Source organism: Geotrypetes seraphini, chromosome 8 (genome assembly GCF_902459505.1).
Source record: "Geotrypetes seraphini chromosome 8, aGeoSer1.1, whole genome shotgun sequence".
Lineage (NCBI taxonomy): Eukaryota > Metazoa > Chordata > Amphibia > Gymnophiona > Dermophiidae > Geotrypetes > Geotrypetes seraphini.
Window position 1 is genome coordinate 61,847,937 of NC_047091.1, and position 21,397 is coordinate 61,869,333.

At 44.2% G+C, this 21,397-nt stretch overlaps 1 protein-coding gene across 1 annotated transcript in view; it reads left to right on the forward strand.

Annotated features, from left to right (window-relative positions):
• The window catches only part of PSMD8 (proteasome 26S subunit, non-ATPase 8), a 45,968-nt gene extending 35,743 nt beyond the window's left edge, over positions 1-10,225 (forward strand). Inside the window, 10 exon segments of the mRNA XM_033956794.1 lie at positions 47-135; positions 138-151; positions 1,629-1,671; positions 1,673-1,759; positions 1,761-1,796; positions 2,019-2,094; positions 2,097-2,121; positions 3,817-3,928; positions 9,329-9,376; positions 9,379-10,225. Of these exon segments, the coding sequence (XP_033812685.1) occupies positions 47-135; positions 138-151; positions 1,629-1,671; positions 1,673-1,759; positions 1,761-1,796; positions 2,019-2,094; positions 2,097-2,121; positions 3,817-3,928; positions 9,329-9,376; positions 9,379-9,468 (620 nt within the window). The 3' untranslated portion in view covers positions 9,469-10,225.
• The last annotated feature ends 11,172 nt before the right edge of the window (positions 10,226-21,397 follow it).

A 21,397-nucleotide genomic window follows, 5' to 3' on the forward strand; every position in this document is an offset into this window, starting at 1 on the left:
GCTTTGCACCTCCAAGTTAGTATAATTGCTCTTTTCTTTCCTTTAGGAGATATTCTGGAGATTGGAGCTCAGTGGAGCATCCTGAAGAAAGATATTCCATCATTTGAAAGATATATGGCCCAACTGAAGTGCTACTATATTTTGACTATAAGTGAGTGTTGGTACACACTACTTAACATAATATATCCTAGTTAAGGATCACCAGTAAGTGCTACCCGATTCAGGAAAAAAAAAATTAGATTCGATTCAGCCTACTGAGTTGGTTTTTTCGATTCGATTTTCCTGCCCAATTGGATGTTTTTTTTCAAACATCCTGGTGGGTTTATTTTATAGCCTCTTCACCCCCTTTGCCTTCTCCTAACCACACTGGCGCTGTGGTGTAAACAAAATAAACAAACGAAAAAGACTTTTCCTCTCTCTGTTGAATCCTAGCTCACATTTGCGGTCTAACACCAGCTCTGGCAGGATACACGTTTCAAATCTGACATATTGTAATTACTAAATGGAAAATAAAATTAGTTTTTCTACCTTTTGTTGTCTGGTCATTATTCAAATCTTGTTGGTCCCAGGCTCTGGTTGTCTTCTGATAACTTGCTTGCCAGGGTCTTCTTCTTTCTCCGTTCTAACCATCCATCTGCCATTTCTGTCCTCCCTTTCTGTTTCCCTACTCCAGAAGTCTGGCATCTTTCTTTTTTTTTCGTCTCCATCCACAGATCCACCTTTTCTTAACTACCTTTTCATCCAGCATCTCTCCCTCCTTCCCCACCTCTCCCTTTCTTTTCCCAACTACCCTCCTATCCAGTATCTCTATCCCCCCTCCACACCATCCCTTGTGCCCAACTTCTCTCCCTTTCTGTCCTTCCCTCCCTAAATGCCATTGTCCATCATCTCTCCCTCTCCTCTGTTTTTAGGCCCATTATTTCTTCCCCCCAAATTCTGGCATATACACATCTCTTTGAACCCCCTTTCCCTCCCTCCGTGTACTTCTACACCAGGGTCCCCCCATCCCTGAAGGCCTGCCTGTCCTCCCTGAAGGACCTGTGCCACCATCCCTGGCCTGTCCCCCCCCCTTAAAGGCCTGTTCACCCCTTGAAGACCTGCACCTCCCAAGGTCCTGTCCCACCCCCTGAAGGACTGCCCCCCCCCCCCCCCGAAGGACTTCCCTCCCAGGCCTGTTCACCCCTTGAAGGCCTGCCCCCCCCAAGGCCTGTCCCACCCCCTGAAGGACTGCCCCCCCCCCCCCGAAAGACTGCACATCCCCCTGGCCTCCCCGAACCGTTTACCTTACAGCTTCAGACGAAGATCGCAGGTTACAGCTCTTTGCACTGCAGTGCTTTGAGCTATTTCCTCTGCTGCGTTCCCGCCCCTCCTGTGATGCCTGCTGCTCCTGCTTTAGGGGCGAGGGAAGAGGGTCCGAATCGGGAAGCCAAATTTTTTTATATTTTTTTATTTTATTTAAATGATTTGAATCGATTCACTTGAAGTGAATCGGTGAACCGGGCAGCACTAGATCACAGTATCCAGATGTGCTCCCAATTCAGAAGGCCTCAATTTTTGTTCACTCAACAATAAATTGTGGGTATAAAATACTACTTTTGTTGTCTTGGTTTTTCCTGTTTTTTGTCCAGGGAAGAGTTGCCGGAGTCTGCCTACAAACATCAACTGCTGGGAACTGAACCTGCTCTTCCTTCTCTCTCAGAACCGTGTGGCAGAATTTCACACAGAGCTGGAAAGGCTTCCAGCTAAAGACATTCAGACCCAATGTCTATATCAAGCACCCAGTGTCCTTGGAACAGGTAAGTATAGCAAAGTCCTCAACCAGATTGTTGTATTACTTCACCCATCAGCCATAAGCTATAAACAGGGACTGAGAAAATAGTACTGGAAGGGAAGATGGGTATGTGAAAATTTCCAGCTGTGTCAGGATGATATCCGCATACCTGTAATCAGTGGAGAGGCAACTGAAAGAGTTCAAGCCTAGGATCCAGATCACATCCACATCATGTTCTTGCTTTCAGTATTTGATGGAAGGCAGCTAACAATACAGGTTTCCTAGCCAAGGGCAACAATCCCAGCAGAGTAGCTACACATTCTTTATGATATCCTTGTGGATACTATTAGGTAAGTTGTGTGCTCATTCTCATTTTCATATTAGGAGATTAATTTAAGTTGAGGAAACAAGTTGCTTTCCACCAGCCTAAGTAATACAAATGGAACAAAATGTTATCGTTCCCATTTTTGTCTCTTGTATGTGTGAATGTGTGCAATGAATTTTAATTATGAGTGTGTATTGTGAAGGACCATATATGATGCATGCAGAGAGGTTGCCAAATATTATCTCAGTACAGCAAGTATTAAGAATTTAGAAGTATTTAGAATGGCGGCTCCTGTTCCCATTACATTTAGATCATTTAATTAGTATAACAATGCCCAGAAGATACAAAGAAAACAGAATATTATTAGACACTTGGAAAACATTAAGATATATAAATAACCTATCACCAGATCCAATTTGTAAATCACTAAATCAATCTATTTGGGTAAACTCCAGGATCAAAATTGGCGGATTTAAGATCGTCTGGAAACAATGGATAAGTGCAGGTATACGAACATTAAATGATGTCATTTCAGAAGGTTCACTGCTTAGTTTTTCACAATTGCAAAATAAATTTGGCTTAAATAAATCACAATATTTTAAATGGATGCAATTGAAGCAGGCCATTCAGGTAGGGTTCCCTGAATGGAAAAATCTTAATACTCAATATAGTCTGCAGGTTTTATGTTTCCAGGCGGATTTCTTGGGTCACCAAGCCGCAAAATGGTACAAATTGATATATGGATTTTTAAATAAAAAAAAGAAAACTGGTCTTATGGATATTTGGAGTATTGAGATTGGACAGACAATTTCTGCGTCTCAATGGCCACGATTTTGGTCCTGGAGATTAAGATCTACAAAGTCAGCATCTATGAGTCAAACATGGATGTTTTTATTACATAGAGTGTTATGGACCCCTACGCGCTTGCAAAAGATAGATAATACTAGATCCAATAGATGCTGGCATTGTAAAATAGAAATAGGGACGTTAGATCATCTAATTTTTTTTTGTCCCTGTGTAAATGCCTTTTGGAATATGATTTGGCCCCAAATTAACAAATTACTAGAAAATCATGTAGGACTCTCATAGGACACTGTATTATTTGGAACTGCAATGAGAACTCAGACTCCGATCTCAGTAAACAATAATAAACTACTATTAATATTGACAGGAGTCGCCATGCAACAAATAACTCAGAATTGGAAAGACTATACCAAATTAAATTATACGTTCTGGTGGAACTCTGTCTGTCATATATACAAAATGGAAAAAGTAATAGCATTACAACACGGGAACATTCATAATTTCAATAAAATTTGGCAACCATTGACTAATTATTCTAATGATTAGATTTCTTAGCACAATTATAATACTTATATAGAAAAGGGGAGGGACATGTATAATTTTTAGAATCATTAATTGGAAAAAGGGGAGGGATGTATAACTTTTGATTATATATAATATATACTGTTTATAAATTAAGTTGTATTAATGATAGATACAATGATATATAGTAATTAATTATATCACTTGAATTTCAAACATTGTAAAAATTGAAAAATTCAATAAATAAAATTAAAAAAAAAAAAAAAAAAGAATTTTGATGCTTTACCCTGATAGGGGGATAAGGGAGTTTCAGCATACAGATCTACAAGCCTATTTGTTTGAATTGCAGCCTTTTCAAAGCAAAATAAAAAAGGATGCTCTTTCTATACCTCAGGGATGAAATAGCTGGCTGCATAGAGAAAGCCTATGAGAAGATCCTGTTCAATGAAGCTACTAGAATATTGTTCTTCAGCACCCCTAAGAAAATGACAGACTATGCCAAAAAGGTGGGTGATGGCAGGAAAACTGCTTTGGGAGAAACAGATAGATAGGCACAACCTATTTACAGATTGAATTTATAACAAGAGTGTAAGACTACTTGGTGGAATGAGGGAAGCACACTGGTTGTCCTCTTCTGATTGTAAAATTTTGTTTTAATATTAAGACACAAAACATTTGCAGAGGCCTCAGCCATAGGAGCCAGTTCTGTGGGTATAATTCCTATTAGGTATAGCACCCTCCAAAAAAGTTGGTTTCTATGGCCCCAGCATTTTTCTTTCACCACTCTGTCTAGCCGCCTCATTTCTTTCTCCTCCCCTGGCGCACATTTGTAGTGTCTGCCCACATATATTGAAAATTATACACTGCCCCCTCCCATATTTGTAGGTTTGGCACTTACTTTTCAATCCTGGGGGTCTAGCAGTAAAGTAGGGCAAGAGTGATCATCTTACGCTCCTGCCCTATGCAGAACAACAATCAAAAATGGCTGTTGTGAGTTCCCGCGGGTCTCACAAGATTGCAGCGGGAACTCACGGCAGCCATTTTTTTATTGTGGCTCTGCACGGGGCAAGAGTGTAGGAAGATTGCTCCTGTCCCGCTTCATTGCTAGACCACCAGGATTGAAAAGTAAGGTGTGAGGTGGTTGAGTCAGCCCTAAAAATTATTCACAATTTTTTCTTATTCGTGAGGGGGCTGTGAACCTAACCCCTGTGAATATGGAGTGTACAATCTAATTTTCAGTCTTCAAAAAATGGAACAGATTGTTAGAACTGAAAACATTGTCACATGTAGGGAAAAATGGTGAGTCAGGACTCTGCTTCTAGGGCATTGCCTTGAATAATAATTAGCTGCATTTTTTTAAATTGTGACTTTATTGCAACTTTCTTTGTTACAAAACAGCTGAAACAAACATTAGAACATCTCATCTTGAGAAAGCTGGTCATTATGCTTTACAAATAAGCTGTGTAGGTTTGAAAGTATCTTTTACTATCCTACTCATTAAAGCCATTTTTCCAGTGCAATAGGAATGTATGCTGAATAGAGCTGAACGGGGATAACGAGAATCCCGCAGAAGCCGCGGGAATCCCATGGAAACCCCCCTAGGGATTGGAGGCTCCAATACCTGTGTGCCTCCTTTTCCTGCCCTCTAGCCGCATTTGCCCCTCCACCAAGCAGTGTGCAGCGCTCTAAGCATGCTGTCGGCTGACCCGGAAGCCTTCCCTCTGACATCAGAACTAACGTCAAGAGAGAAGATTTCTGGGTTAGCCACGTGAAGGGCCCGCAGTCCTGCAAAGAAGCGTAGCTGGAAGGCAGAAAGGAGGTGGCTCTTGTATAGTCTTGCGGGAGGGGCACTGAAGTAGTTGGACCACAAAATGCTTGTGCACGTTGGACCAAGGAAGGGGGAGAGAGGGGGCACGAACTTGGGATAGAGGAAGGTGCGTATTGGGACATGGGAGGGGCATGAACTTGGACAAAGGCTGGAAGGAGGGAGGAGGCATGAACTTGGGACAGAAAAGAGAGAGAGGAAGAGAGCATGAACTTGGGACATAGGATGGAGGGAAGGAGGGAATGATGCTGAGGTGGGGGTGGAGAAAGAAAGGGAGAATTGTTGGGTATGAGTGAATGAGATGGTGAACACGGGGAATGGAAGAAAGGAGAATTTTTTGGGCATAGGGAGTGAGGTACAGATGCATGGGTAAGAGAAAGATGAGGGAGAAATGTTGAATGTGGTGGTGGAGAGGGAACAATGGCACAGATTGAAAGGGATGTAAGAGGGAGGAATGTTGGACATAGTGGTGGAGGGAATGGAGGGAGAGAAGTGGCATGGTGCTGGGGAGGGGCGATAGAAGGAGACATGTTGGGCATGGGCTGGTGGGCAGGGGTAAAAGATGCTGCACATGATCTGGAGGATGGGAGAGGGAGAAATGTTGGAGGAAATATTTTTTTCACTCGGAGAATAGTTTAAGCTCTGGAATGAGTTGCCAGAGGTTGTGGTAAAAGCGGATAGCGTAGCTGGTTTTAAGAAAGGTTTAGACAAATTCCTGAAGGAATAGTCCATAGTCTGTTGTTAAGACATGGGGGAAGCCTCTGCTTGCCCTGGATCAGTAGCATGGAATGTTGCTACTCTGGGTTTTGGCCAGGTACTAGTGACCTGGATTGGCCACCGTGAGAACTCTGGGCTTGATGGACTATTGGTCTGACCCAGTAAGGCTATTCTTATGTTATATGGCAGTAGAGAGGATGGGAGAGATGCAACCTGGATTCCTCTCTCTCTGTTTCTCTTTCCCCACTCCGTTTGCAACAATGGAGGGAATGAGAGATAAAGAGATGGTGGACAGTGAGAGAGAGGGGGAGACTTGTTGCACATGGGGGTGGAGGAGAGAGGAAGAAATGTTGTTCAGAAGTGGGGAAGGGAAAAAGAGGGAGATTGATCCAGGACAGAAGGGAGTGAGGATGCTGTTCAATGGGAGAAATGCTGGACCAAGGTAGGAGGAACAAATGGACAGCAACAGAAGAATTTGCAGAAGATGGGAAAGCAGAAAAAAGAGAAACTGGGACCAACTTGATGGAAAAAATAAATCTCTTGACAACAAAGGTAAAAAAGGAATTTATTGACTGAAATAAGTTAGCTTTGGGAAATGTATATAGCAGATGTGTTTGTCTTTGTATTGTGTTCAAAAAAAAGGATATGCATTTCTGGTTTTATTTCTCCAGTGCTGAAGTACTTTGATGACCCTTGCTTTGGTTGCTGAGGACCTCCTCCAAAGATAGCCAGAACTCCTCTCCACCAAATGCAGCAGTCGCTGGCAGTACCCCTGGAGCCACTGAGGTGCCAGAATCTGTAACTCAGGGATGCTGCTGCCGCCTACTAAGCTTGGCAAAAGGGACCCCCAGCCACCTTTCAGAGGAAGTCCTCACTGACATAGCTTGTAGGTTCTTCATCAGCTGAAGTATTTATATTTTTGTTAAGAGGCTCTGACAGAGACCCATTACAAAGTATGTAGTCTTTCCAAATTAATAAAGTGTCCTTTGCTTATTTGTAAATGGGTCTTTACCAGAAGCCATTTAATTCAGTAGTATAATTAAATGAAATAACTATTTCTGAAGTTTATAGTGATGGATTCGATTTCCAGCGGGACAGGCTTGATTTCTGTCGCCACACAACTCTTTAATGCTGAAACCTTAGGGTACTCTGTCATTCTCAAGAGCATACTGCAGAAAGATGTTAGTTACAGCTTTTGAAACCTCCTCTCCTCCCAGGAGTCTGCTGCCTCCTTCAATTTCTTTTCTTTAATCATGAAAAGTATCTTCTGATCTGCATTAGTTATTTCTTTTTTATTTTACAATAGTTTTTTTGTAGGTTTTTCACTCTAGTCGTGGTCTTTTTTCGTGAAATCGGAGATCCCTTTTCCATAAGGGTCTACTCTGCCTGTAATGGAGAGGATGCATATTTAAAATCTGCAGCTTAAAGGTGTATACTTGGAGACCTGTTTCAGCCAGCCAGCTGAAGATTAGTGGAGCTCAGGGTCTGTTTCCCCTGGTGGTTTGCTCGCCCCTTTCACTTGGTCAGGGTCTGGAATGCAGGCTGTTTTGGTGCTAATAACATTCCTTTGGGGCACTCACAGTGCTAGCTGCATTTTGTCTCCTCCATTTCCGTAAGAGGTTTTTTGGGGGTGGGGGCATTGAGGGGCTGGTACATGGAGGTCCAACTGGCAGCCTGAAGATTCCAGTAAAGTGGCTAGCCAAAGAGTTGATCTATGATCCAAAGCATTGTTCCTAGTTGCAATTAACCTCGGCCAGAAGAGTTTCACAATTGCAAACTTTGTCATGCAGGGAACTGTTTTCGAGGATCATGGAAATGGGTGTGACCTTGTGTACAATACATCCTTTTTGCCAAGATTGTTTCAGCATTTCATATCAACCAGGAAGTTGGGCTAACAGCCTTTCAACCTACTGGTTCCAAAAAGAAAGACTAAAGTTGCTGGACATCCGCAGAGTTCTCTTGTGTTACCTGGAAGGTGACTTAAGTTTCATCTATCGGACTATCCCTTTGTCCCAACCAAAGAGTCAATCCGAGGCAGACCAGCCTCCAATGCCACCGTTTCCCGGTGGATTCGGACAGTAATCTCCTCCACCAACATGTTTTTGCCAAACAACTGCCGGTGTTATTGAAAATGCATTTGACCAGAGGAGTAGTCTCCTCTTGGGCAGAATAGAGGGCAGTACCTCCAGAGGAAATCTGTAGATCTGTAGGACTAAATTCTATAGGGTGGATGTGGGAGCACACAAAGATTCTGCTTTTGATCCTCAGTACTGAAAGCAGGCTTATCTCTCCCATCTGGGACTCAGGGACTGTTTAAGTACATCCCTAAGATTCAGCATACCATTCTTATTGCACTGGGGAAAAGAGATTAGGTTCTTACCTTGATAATATCTTTTCCAGTACTATTAATTATTTCTTATAACGCTACCAGACATACGCAGCGCTGTACAGAGTTACAAAAAAGACAGTCCTTGTTCGAAAGAGCTTACATTCTAAACAGACAAGACAAATAGGATGTTTGGATACAGTTGAGGGGAACGGTTAAATCTGCAGTCTGGGTTGATGGGAAGTAGGGTTAGAATGGTATACTGAACCCACACATGATGATTCTGATGCACCTGTTTTTGCCTTATGCTTCATGGTCCTCTCCATAGCTAGGGCTTCTCTGCCAGTTGGACTATGGGTTCAGAATCAGTTTGTAAATAGAATCTCAAAAGATAATTGGGCTCTGCTTATATTCAAGCTGTTGCTTTTATTTGATGTGTTTTATTGTTCAAGTGGTAATGCTCATTCATTTACACATTACAGTTGTCATTATTGTCTGTTACAATTTTTATGAGCAGATCGGAATTAGTTTTGGGGCGTTACTCGTGTCCTTCCTTCTTCTGTCTTTTACGCTAGAGCTCTTGCATGCTTTGGAATGAACTGAAGGGATCAGCAGACTCTTGGGAGAAAGAGTAGTTTCAAAAGCTGTGATTGACATCTTTCTGCAGTAGCTCACAAGAATGGATAGAGTACCCTAAGGTTCAGCATACCATTTCTATCTACTGGAAACGATTTTATCACGGTAAAGAATCTAATCCCTTTTTTACCCTTTTCCTCCTGATTGGAAAATAAGAAATATGAAAATCTGTAAACAAAATAGAACATTTCCCTTCCCCCCACACCCCACCACCATTTAGTACTAGTGAGCTAGCTCTGTGATCTTCTCACCTATGTTTGAAATGACCTTAAGACTGAAGAATCTTTGTTTAGGAGGTGAAATTTCTAGACAAGATAAGTGGTTGTGAAAATTGATAACCTGACTTAGAGAATTTGCTATCCTGACTTTTTTTTTTTTTTTTTCCCCCCCCCTTTTTTCTAGCGTGGTTGGGTTTTAGGTCCAAACAGTTACTACCAGCTTTACCAGCAAGCAGCAGGAAACCAGAAGAAGCCACAATACCTTCAACAGAATTAGCTAAACAAGTTATTGAATATGCCAGGCAACTGGAAATGATAGTCTAGTCTTGGCTGATTGGAGAAGACCTGTTAAGTTTGAGATGGATTGGCATGATTTTTTTTTCCTTTTGGTGGTCATTTTTATTTTATGTTCCTGTAGTTAGGAAATTTTATATTTATAAAATGGCAGGCTGTGGGGATTTTTTTTCTATTTTCAACACAAACAGGAAGAAGGCCCTTGTGGACATGACTAGTGTGCAGGCCAGTGTGTGGCGTGGTCTCATTGTGCAGATGGGATGGATCTACCTGATAGCAGCCTGTGGAGATCCTGGGTGGTATAGAAGGAAGAGATAAATAAAGGTAATGGATGAAACTAAAAAGCAACCTTGCTCCCTGGAAAACGTAAAGGGATACTGGTATCTATGCATTGGGTTAACTAGCCCCTGAGGACCTGGATAACAGCAGCTTTCTCAGTTGCATGTATGCTAAACCTTCAGGTTTCATGTTGGGAACTTTGTGTATACTTGAATACTAGAGGGTTTTAAACAGCTGTATGGTATAGTATGAAAGACTACTCTCAAATTCAAGCACTGTAGGTTGGAAAGGAGTTCAGCACCAGAGCTGTACAAGGGTGAGATTTGGGTGTGTTCCCTTTCATGCACAGCTTTTCTTGGTGGTGTATGCACAACTGGTTATACCATGTATATGTTTGACCTGAAGATAAATCAGTTATAGTCTTTGTGTAGCCAAAGACCATTTCTCTCTGAGAACACGTTCTACTTCCACAGTTATGTAATTAAAAAAAAAAAATTGAATCTAAAAAGTGCATCAGGAGTATTCATTCATCTTGTCCTTTCTTTGCCTTGCTGAGTTAACTTGAAGGTAGAACTGCTTCCGAGTCTTTGGTTTTGTCTTCAGTTTCAGCAGATGGTAGGATTGAGGATTTTCCTGGTCTTGGCCTTAATCACAGACAGCTTCTCAGTTGATAAGCTAAATACTAATTCTAGTGCGACAGACATTCTATTCCTGATCCTGATCCCTCTTCATGAGAATTCTTGTAGAGGGCCTCATTAGCATTGTTTTGATCCACACCCCCCTCCCCCCATCCTTCTGGGCGGTCTTCCAGTTCCTCTGTTATCTTATCTAATCTAATCTAAACCTTAAGTTTATATACCGCATCATCTCCATGAGAATGGAGCTCGACATGGTTTACAAGAACTTAAAATAGTGGGTAGAGAAGAAGAAAAAGAATTACATGAACTTATGTGTAAAAAGGGGAAGAGAAAGGGGGGAAGGATAGAGCTACAATTTGCTGAAAAGCCAGATTTTCAGTTGTTTGCGGAATAACTGAAGGGAGCTAATCTGTATTTCTGAGTCGCGCTGTGCTTAAATAGGTTCAAGGCGACTTACAATATTTCGAGTTACCAAATGAATATACTACTTACATCGTGATTACTGTTGTTGTCCAGGTCGTGCTGTGATTGAGTACATGGGAATTGTTTTAGCTGGCATTCTGAGGTCTGCAGTTTATATAGTGGATTATCCCAGGACAAGTAGGCAGCATATTCTTAACTGATGGGTGACGGCACCGACGGAGCCCCGGTACGGAAAATTTTAGAGTGATTGCACTCTAAGAACTTAGAAAGTTCCAGCTAGGCCGCACCGCGCAGGCACGAGTGCCTTCCCACCCGACGGAGGCGCGCGGTCCCGTTTCTTAGTTTCCGCGAAGCTAAGAAGACGCATTTTTTTCAACGGCCGTTGAAAACTCTCTTTGCCTTCCCGCACGCACATATTTTTCTTCTTTTTTCTGGAAGTTTTTCTTCCTTTTTTTCTTGTTTAATACAAAATTTAAAAAAAACAATACTTTTTTATTTTTTTCTTCGCCTCGCCTCGGCGGGGCCTGTGGGCACGATAGAAGCCTCGACCTTCGATTTAGCAGAGGCCGTCTTTACCTTCATGCCCCCGCAGCCAGGTTTCAAAAAGTGTCAGCGCTGTGCGCGGCCCATTTCTTTAACTGACCCCCACAACTGGTGCCTTCAGTGCCTCGGACAAGATCACGTCTCCTCGTGCACCCGTTGTGCTTCTCTCAAAAAGCGCACCTTGAGAAATCGTCAAGTCCAACAACGACTACTCTTCGGTGCCGGGATGGAACCATCCACATCGACTCCGACGTCGGCTGCCCCTTCTAAGTCGGCACCGACTTTATCGACACCGCCGGAACTTCCCCCAGTGTCGCATCCTCCAGGTAAGCCAGCTAAGAAGCTTCCCTGGAGCGTCCTCCTGCCGATCCTGCAGTGAGCCCAGTCCTGCCGGCCTCGAGGCGCCCTTGGAAGCACTCCGCTCCCATTGAGGTGAGTGCCACATCATCGGCCTTCTCATCTCCAGAGCATCGAGCGGCACCACAGGTACCAAGAAAAAAGAAAGCTGTACCAGTGCCTTCCCTGGATGACCGCATTGCGGCTATCCTCCACACCCAGCTTCAGGAACAGTTACAGCAACTACTCCCTGCTTTGCTGGCACCGAACCTTCCAGCTACGGTCCGGTCTGAGCCTTCGGTACTGACGGTTCCGCAACAACCCTTGTCTGTATCGATACTTTTGGCACTGGTGCTTCCTGTATCCACCTCCATGCCGGTTTTACTAGCAGAACCCAGACTCTCACACCATGCAGTTCAGACGGTCCCGGCATCGGCACCGTCTCCGGATCCTGCTCGACACCAGCTCACTTCTCCTGGAGCTACATCATTGCGCTCCGGTAAATCGGTGCGCAAATCCCACCATACTGAACCCTCCACTCCACTCTCTCGAGGTCGGGGTTCACAGGTGCGGGATCCAGATTTGTGGGATGATTCAGAAGAGCCTATCGGTACCGAAGAAGCGGTTACGTCTGACAAAGAAGATCCTTCTTTTCAGGAACAACCTTCTAAGCCTGAACAATCTTCTTTTACTAAATTTTTGAAGGAGATGTCTGATTCTCTCTCCATACCATTGGAATCAGATTCCAAAAAATCTCAGGCTTTCCTCGAAGGCCTGGATTTCGATCAACCTCCTAAAGAGTTCTTAAAGTTACCTCTCCATGACATCCTGAGAGAAACTTTCTATAAAAACTTGGAGACTCCTTTGACTATCCCTGGAGCTCCTAGAAAGTTAGACACTCTTTATAAGGTGATCCCTATCCCGGGTTTCGATAAACCACAACTTCACCATGAGTCTTTACTCGTGGAGTCCACACTTAAAAAGTCAGCAGGCTCTAGTGTATATGCCTCAGTCCCTCCTGGCAGAGAGGGGAAGACTATGGATAAATTTGGTAAACGGTTATACCAGAATTCCATTCTGGCTAACTGTTCCAATAATTATGCTTTTCATTTTTCCTTCTATCTTAAACATCTAATCCACAGGTGTCGAAGTCGGTCCTCGAGGGCCGCAATCCAGTCGGGTTTTCAGAATTTCCCCAATGAATATGCATTGAAAGCAGTGCATGCACATATATCTCATGCATATTCATTGGGGAAATCTTGAAAACCCCACTGGATTGCGGCCCTCGAGGACCGACTTCGACACCCCTGATCTAATTCAACAGCTGTCTTCCCTCCAAAAATACCTCCTGCAACGTAAGGTCCATTTGTTTCAGCAGTATACCTCCAGTCTTCTTCAACTCAGAAAGTTCATGGTACGGTCCATCTATGATACCTTTGAACTGACTTCCAGAGCTACTGCCATGGCAGTTGCCATGCGCCGTCTAGCTTGGCTTCGGGTCTTGGAGCTTGATGTAAATCACCAAGACAGGCTTGCTAATGCTCCTTGCTTGGGGGATATGAACTCTTTGGTGAATCCTTGGACACCACCACACAGAAATTGTCTGCCCACGAGACCCGTTGGGACACATTATTGAAAAATAAGAAGAAGCCTCCACCAGCTCGACCTTTTCGTCAGCACACGGCTTATCAACGTCGTTATTCTGCCAGACCTCTTCATCCTCCTCAAACTCAACCTAGGAGGCAACGCCAACAGCACCACCAACAGGCTCGCCAACCACAGCAGCAACCTGTAAAACCAGCTGCTCAACCCAAATCCACTCAGCCTTTTTGACTTGCTTCTCAGGGACATAGCCAGTCTACCTCCATCTTCTCCTCTTCCTCAACCCATCAGAAGCCGCCTACACATCTTTCTTACCTGTTGGGAACTCATCACCTCAGATCAATGGGTTCTCAACATCATTCGTCAGGGGTATGTTCTCAACTTTCAGACTCTTCCTCCAGACAGTCCTCCAAAAGAGTCTGCTTCCAACTTCTCTCAGTCCTCCCTCCTTCTTCAGGAGGTCCAATCCCTTCTTCTTCTGAACGCCATAGAGGAAGTTCCTCTAGATCAGAGGGGGCAGGGATTTTACTCCCGTTATTTTCTAGTCCCCAAAAAGACGGGAGATCTCAGACCTATATTAGATCTCAGGGACCTCAACAAATGCTTGGTCAAAGAAAAGTTCAAAATGCTCTCTCTGGCCACGCTTTATCCTCTTCTTGCTCAGAACGACTGGCTATGTTCCCTCGACCTCAAAGAGGCATACACTCACATACCCATCCATCAGAACTCCAGACGATATCTCAGATTTCAAATTCATCACCGTCATTATCAATACAAGGTGTTGCCCTTCGGCCTTGCCTCATCTCCAAGGGTCTTCACCAAGTGTCTGATAGTAGTGGCTGCCTTCCTCAGGTCTCACAGTTTTCAGGTCTTCCCCTACCTGGACGACTAGCTAATCAAGGCTCCCTCATCTCAGCAGGTGGTTCAGGACACCAACCACACCATCTCCTTTCTTCAAATCCTTGGTTTGGAGATCAATTACCCAAAGTCGCATCTCCTTTCCACTCAGCGACTACAATTCATTGGAGCAATCCTCGACACCATCCTCATGAGGGCTTTTCTTCCCTCCGATCGTCTACAGACATTGCTCCACCTATGTCATCACGTGCTCCTTCAAACCTCCATTCCAGCTCGCCAGATGATGGTTCTCTTAGGCCACATGGCCTCGACGGTGCACGTCACTCCCCTCGCCCATCTCCACCTTCGGACTCCTCAATGGACCTTGGCCACTCAATGGTCCCAGGCGACAGATCCTCTTTCACGTCACATATCTGTAACATCATCGCTTCGTCAGTCTCTGCAATGGTGGTCGACCTCCTCCAATCTTTCCAGAGGTCTTCTCTTCCATCTGCCTCCTCACTCCATGATCATCACCACCGATGCTTCCCCGTATGCCTGGGGGGCACACATGGATCACCTTCGCACACAAGGCCTATGGACGGTCCAGGAACGAGCTCATCACATCAAATTTCCTGGAACTCAGGGCCATGTTTTATGCTCTCAAGCATTTCAACACCTTCTCTACCCTAAGGTTCTACTTCTGTGCACAGACAATCAAGTAGCCATGTATTACATCAACAAACAAGGCGGAACGGGCTTATGTCAAGAGTCTCAAAGGATTTGAGCCTGGCGACTGCTCGCAGTCTACTTTCTGAAGGCGGTGTTACATTCAGGGCAAACAGAATTCCTTAGCAGATCATCTCAGCCGAATTCTCCAGTCTCACGAATGGACTCTCGACCCTGCCACTCTTCGGTCCGTTTTTGCTCAGTGGGGCACGCCTTAGGTGGACCTCTTTGCAGCTCCCCAAAATCATCAGCTGCCCCTCTTCTGTTCCAGACTCTACTCCCCTCATCGTCTGACACCAGATGCTTTTCTCCTCAATTGGGCGGACAGGTTTCTCTATGCCTTTCCTCCCCTTCCTCTCATGTTGCGAACGTTGTTCAAGCTTCAGAAGGAGAGGGCCACCATGATTCTAATTGCCCCACGGTGGCCTCGGCAGCATTGGTTTTCCCTTCTACTTCAGCTCAGTTCCAAGGAACCCATACTGCTGCCACTATTTCCTACTCTACTTACTCAACATCAGCAGTCCCTACTTCATCCCAACCTGTCATCTCTCCATCTGACAGCTTGGTTTCTCTCGGCTTAACCACTGCTTCTGCATCTCTTTCTCAGCCTGTTCGTTCCATTCTGGATGCATCTAGAAAACCGTCCACTCTTCTCTGTTACCAACAAAAGTGGACTCGGTTTCTTCCTGGTGTCTGCTTCATCATCATACTCCCACTTCATTACCAGTGGAACAGCTGTTGGATTATTTGCTTTCTTTGTCTGACTCTGGTCTCAAGTCTACGTCTATCAGAGTTCACCTCGGTGCCATTGCGGCTTTTCATGAGCCTATACAAGGCAAACCTCTCACGGCTCATCTTTGGTTACTAGGTTCATGAGAGGTCTTTTCAATGTAAAACCCCCTCTCACACCTCCTTCCATTACCTGGGATCTTAATGTGGTTCTTTCATCTCTCATGAAGCCTCCTTTCGAACCATTGGCCACAACTCATCTCAAATTTCTCACTTGGAAAGTTGTCTTCCTTATTGCCACCTCTGCCAGGAGGGTTAGTGAGTTACACGCACTAGTAGCTGATCTACCGTTCACGGTTTTTCACTATGACAAGGTGGTTCTGCGTACACATCCAAAATTCCTCCCTAAGGTTGTATCTGACTTTCACCTCAACCAGTCTATTGTCTTACCTGTTTTCTTTCCTAAACTTCATTCTTACCCTGGAGAACAGGCTTTGCATACTTTGGACTGTAAGCGTGCTGTGGCTTACTATTTAGACCGCACTAAGCCTCGCAGATCCTCTTCTCAACTTTTTTTGTCTTTTGATCCCAATAGGTTGAGTCATCCTGTTTCTAAACATACGTTATCCAATTGGCTTGCTGCTTGCATCTCGTACTGTTATGCTCAGACCGGACTGCTCCTGGAAGGTTCTGTCACGGCCCATAAGGTTAGAGCTATGGCAGCATCTGTAGCTTTCCTCAGATCCACACCTATTGAGGAAATCTGCAAGGCTGCTACTTGGTCCTCAGTTCATACTTTCACATCTCATTATTGTCTGGATGCATTTTCCAGACGGGATGGACACTTTGGCCAATCTGTTTTACAAAATTTATTTTCCTAATGGCCAACCTTCCCTCTTTTTGTTAGCTTGGAGGTCACCCATCAGTTAAGAATATGCTGCCTGCTTGTCCTGGGATAAAGCACAGTTACTTACCGTAACAGGTGTTATCCAGGAACAGCAGGCAGATATTCTTGCGTCCCACCCTCTTCCCCGGGTTGGCTTCTTAGCTGGCTTACCTTAACTGGGGACCGCGTGCCTCCGTCGGGCGGGAAGGCACTCGCGCATGCGCGGTGCGGCCTAGCTGGAACTTTCTAAGTACTTAGAGTGCAATCACTCTAAAATTGTCCGTAACGGGGCTCCGTCGGTGCCGTCACCCATCAGTTAAGAATATCTGCCTGCTGTCCCTGGATAACACCTGTTACGGTAAGTAACTGTGCTTTCTCAAACCTATTTGACTGGGGCTTGAGATAGGGAGTTTCCTTGGGAAGGCAGGAAAGTCTGTTGATTATTTTCCTGCTAAAATCTGTCTTCTGAGGAAACTAACCTCAAAACACCAGCCAGTCAGGTTTGAAAACCCATGGTACAATGTTGGTTCTACTTACTTGGATATAGCAAGACCCAGGCGACTGAGGATGGTGTCAGAAATAAAGTCCTCAAAAATTTTGGGTACAAATGTTCCTCAGCCTGATCCTCGGGCATGAGGTCATATGATAATAGTTGTGTCTGAATCTGGTGCAAGGTTTACCTTTCATAGTTTCACAAACACCAGAGTAAGTTGGGCTATTTGATAGAGTGCGTGTCACCTGAATTTTGGAGGTTAGTGCCCCTAGAGTGGGGAGGCCCAGGGTTTAGGAGAAGTCATTGAAGATGATTGTGACAGTCTGATCAGCTTCATGAGATGCTGTCTATTGCTGATTTGCAGATGCTTAGTTAGCCAATTCCTGTGCTGTGTTTGCTCCTTGGGAGTATAGTGCTATCATGAATGAATTTTTGAAAGTTACAGGAGACCATTGTGAGGTGCTTTTACTGTACTGTGCATGAATGAAGAAACAGAATGCCCATTTCAGGAGACTGATGATGCCTCTTAGCTTTCATGGGATCTGCTCCTTTGTTTTGTGAAAGTATTTAGTGTCTCCTCTTCTTGAAGCTGAGCAGCCTTAGGAGAAGAAGTATAAGCCAGTCTCATCATTTTTTTTGAGAAGATTTTAGTAATATCTCCACGGTCTGCCTCATACTGGGCAGCTGGAGGGGGGGGATAGGACTTGTATACTGCCTTTTTTGTGGCTATACATTCAAAACGGTTCGAGGCTTGTGCAGTTAAGGCAGAGCTTACAGGAATGGGGCAGGGACAAGGAAAGCAACAAAACCCACAGGGACGGGAACAAATTTGCTCACATGTCATTCTCTACTGCAGAGTCTGTTGCTACTGTCTATCTGGATGGGAGATGCTCCTTTTCCTGCAGGTAGTATCACCTAGTGATAGCAAGCCTGGGCCCAAGGTGTGTTAGAGGTGAAAACAATAAAACTCTTTACCCAGTCTCACAAAGGAGTGTCCTTAGATGAACATTAATTGACTGGTTGTCCAGCTGTTTGTTTTGATGTTTTTTTTTCTGGGGAGTTGAGAGTTTTATATTGCTGAGTACAGAGGTACTCTGGCCAGCTTTGGAATAGCTGTGCATGCTCCAAAGAGCTAAAAGAGAAAACTAAATGCTTTTTATGAGCTTGAGGAGAGCTCCACATACAAGGATAATCTGGTCCTTCCTTCTCCTCTGCTCATTGCTGGCATGAAATAGTTTCTTACGCTTAAAATATTAGGATTACCACATTCCCCTTTTCTCAGTAAGAATTTTTTTAATAGGTTAATCATCTTTTGATACCATTGGGAACACAATTCATGATAATCTATCTCCCCCACCTGCCTATATTATACAGATTCTCAGTCTTGATCAGAAAGTCAAGAAGAACTATTCTCAGCTCAGACCCTTTATTTGAATTTTAATCAAAAGGCCAAAAATGAAAGAGGCCAGCATCTGGAACCATCTACCACAATTTATAGGCATGATTTTTCCTTCTTAGAATGTATTGCCTTATGATTTGGAATACCAATAGATTTTTTTCACTGTGTATATACCTTGTATCCCCTCTTCAGGATGCAATTTGTAAGATAAGATTACTTCTCTCAATTTTTTGTAACTGTAATATGCTTTTAAAAAAAAAAAAAGTTGCAATGTCAAGTGTAGTGAAAGCATTCTTGGCATTAGTTAATGTCATACTGGATACACACATACAGTCATGTGAAAAAATTAGAACAGCATGAAATATTCAGTTCTTAAATGTTCACATATCAATGTCAAATCTTTTTTTTATTTATCTTTGGAAAAAAATGATGTAATTGCAGGTAAACAACAAAAATTTTCCTTGATTTACTCATGAAACAAACAGTACATATTTTTGTGGATATCTTAATTGAAGAGTAAATTAGGAACCCCCCCCCCCCACACACACACACATATCCTCCCACTTAAAGTGGCACAAATCACACGCAGGTGTATCACATCAGGTGTACATGATTAGAACATCATTACTCAGCATTTTGAAGGAGGGTTGCCCTACTTAAACCTCAGACATTTAATATGGTGTGCTCATGACTGCTGCAGTGAGAGTGAACACCATGGTGAGATCAAAAGAGCTGTCTGAGGCCTTCAGAAAGAAGATTGTAGCAGCTTGTAAATCTGGTAATGATTCAAAGTTCATTACGGTCAATGATAAAACTGCTCTAAAAACTGTTACAGAGACTTTGATTAAAGACGAGTTAATGATTCATACGAAGATGGAGCAGTTAAAGAACTTCAATAGAAGATTTTATTTTATTTTTTAAATCTTTATTGATTTTCAAAACTTATACAAAGTGCAACAACTATACAATCAACAATATCAAGTAACTGCACTTATATTCTTGCAACAACTGAAACACATTAACCCAACCCATCCCTCCTTCCCTACCTGGATGTGTATAGAAATCTAAGAAAATCCAGAAATTAAGGATTCAATCATTCTGTTGCCTGACAAATGCTTCCAAACCTCTTTAAACTTCTTACTATTTCCAGATTGTTCTGCAATCATCCTTTCATATCTATAGTAATAATAATAATAATTTATTTCTTATATACCGCTATACCGTGAAGTTCGAAGTGGTTTACAATAAAGATACATTTGACAGTACATGGGATAGAAACGGTTTACAATAAAGATACATTTAGTCAGTACATGGGATGCAAGCTGTGTTCCCGCTAAGCTGCGCTGGGGTGCGCTGGCGCACAAAATATTACCTCGCAGCGCACAAGTTTCTCGTCACAGCGCACACAGTGTAGAGCACAGTTCTTCAACCGCCGGTCCGCAAACAAAATCTTGCCGGTCCGCGAAAGGATTCGGTCCCCGCCGCAACGAAAGGCCGGCGTCAGCTGACTTGCAACTTCCTGTTGCAGTCGCTGTGCCGGGACTCCTGCCTTCGCCGGGACTCCTGCCTTCCACCGCGTTTGCCTCCTGCCTTGTCTCCGCACCTCCAGACCAGCAGCGGCAGCTGTGTATGCTTTTAACTTCGGCACAGAGCTGCCCCTAATCAATAGTTTAGCGCGGTTTCATAAGGCAGCCTCGGGGCCTTTGCTAGGCCGGCCCACATCGCATCATCGAAGCGGGCCGGCTATCAAAGGCCCCGAGGCTGCCTCATGAAACCGCGCTAAACTATTGATTAGGGGCAGCTCTGTGCCGAAGTTAAAAGCATACACAGCTGCCGCTGCTGGTCTGAACTCTTGGGCCGCTGAAGGAGGGCAAAAAGCAGCTGTCCTGGAGGTTTCCCTTCCTCTCGCCTTTACAGGTTCCTTTTTTCCACCTTTTTTTTTTCCTTCAAACGGCAACGGGCCCCAGCATCGACATCAATCAAGTAAGTTCTACTGTCAATCAAGCGGATCTGCTCGGCCAAAGCTTCCCCTGTGACATGAGCCACCCTCAGGGGAAAGAAAGTGACCCACAAAGGTGAGGGGAAGGGGGGCAGATGATGGAAGTTGGGGGGGGAGAGAGAGAGAGAAGGGGCAGATGATGGAATGGAGGAGATGAGAGAGAGAGAGAAGGGGACAGATGATGGAAGGGAGAGAGAGCAGAAGGCAGATGGATGTCAGTTGAGAAGGGAGAGCAGATGCTGAATGGAAGTGGGGAAAGAACACATACTGGATGGAAGGAGGAGATAAATAAAGGGGGAAGAAAATAGTAAGATAATGGAGGGGTGAGGGAAAGGGGTGACAAGCTGTGTGTAGACACAGTGAAAAGAGGGAAACGGGACTAAATAGTAAGAAAGAATTTAATTTAGATGGAGGCAGAAAATAGAGAAGGAAGACCAGAGAAGAAAAGGGAAGAGAGAGCAGAGAATGATCAGATCTGAGTGGAGGAAATGAGAAGAGAGATATGCTAAAAACCACAGGGGGGAGGGAAGGATAGAGATGCCAGACCATGAGGGGAACAGAAGGAAGATGATGGATGCTAGACCAAATTGGGGGGTGGGGGGGGGCAGGAGGAGAGATGGCAGGGAAAGACAGACAGTGAATGGAAGGGGCAGATGCTGGACTGAAGAGACAGAGAAGGTTATCATGCTGCTGTACCGGGCCATGGTACGCCCTCACCTGGAGTACTGCGTCCAGCACTGGTACTTTAAGAAGGACACGGTACTACTCGAAAGGATCCAGAGAAGAGCAACTAAAATGGTTAAGGGGCTGGAGGAGTTGCCGTACAGCGAAAGATTAGAGAAACTGGGCCTCTTCTCCCTTGAGCAGAGGAGATTGAGAGGGGACATGATAGAAACATTCAAGGTACTGAAGGGAATAGACTTAGTAGCTAAGGCAGGGAGAACGAGAGGGCATTCTCTAAAGTTGAAAGGGGATAGATTCCATACAAACGTAAGGAAGTTCTGTGGTAGAAAGCAACATATTTATTTGGCTCATAACTTGCTGGCGCCCGATATTTTTAGCTCAC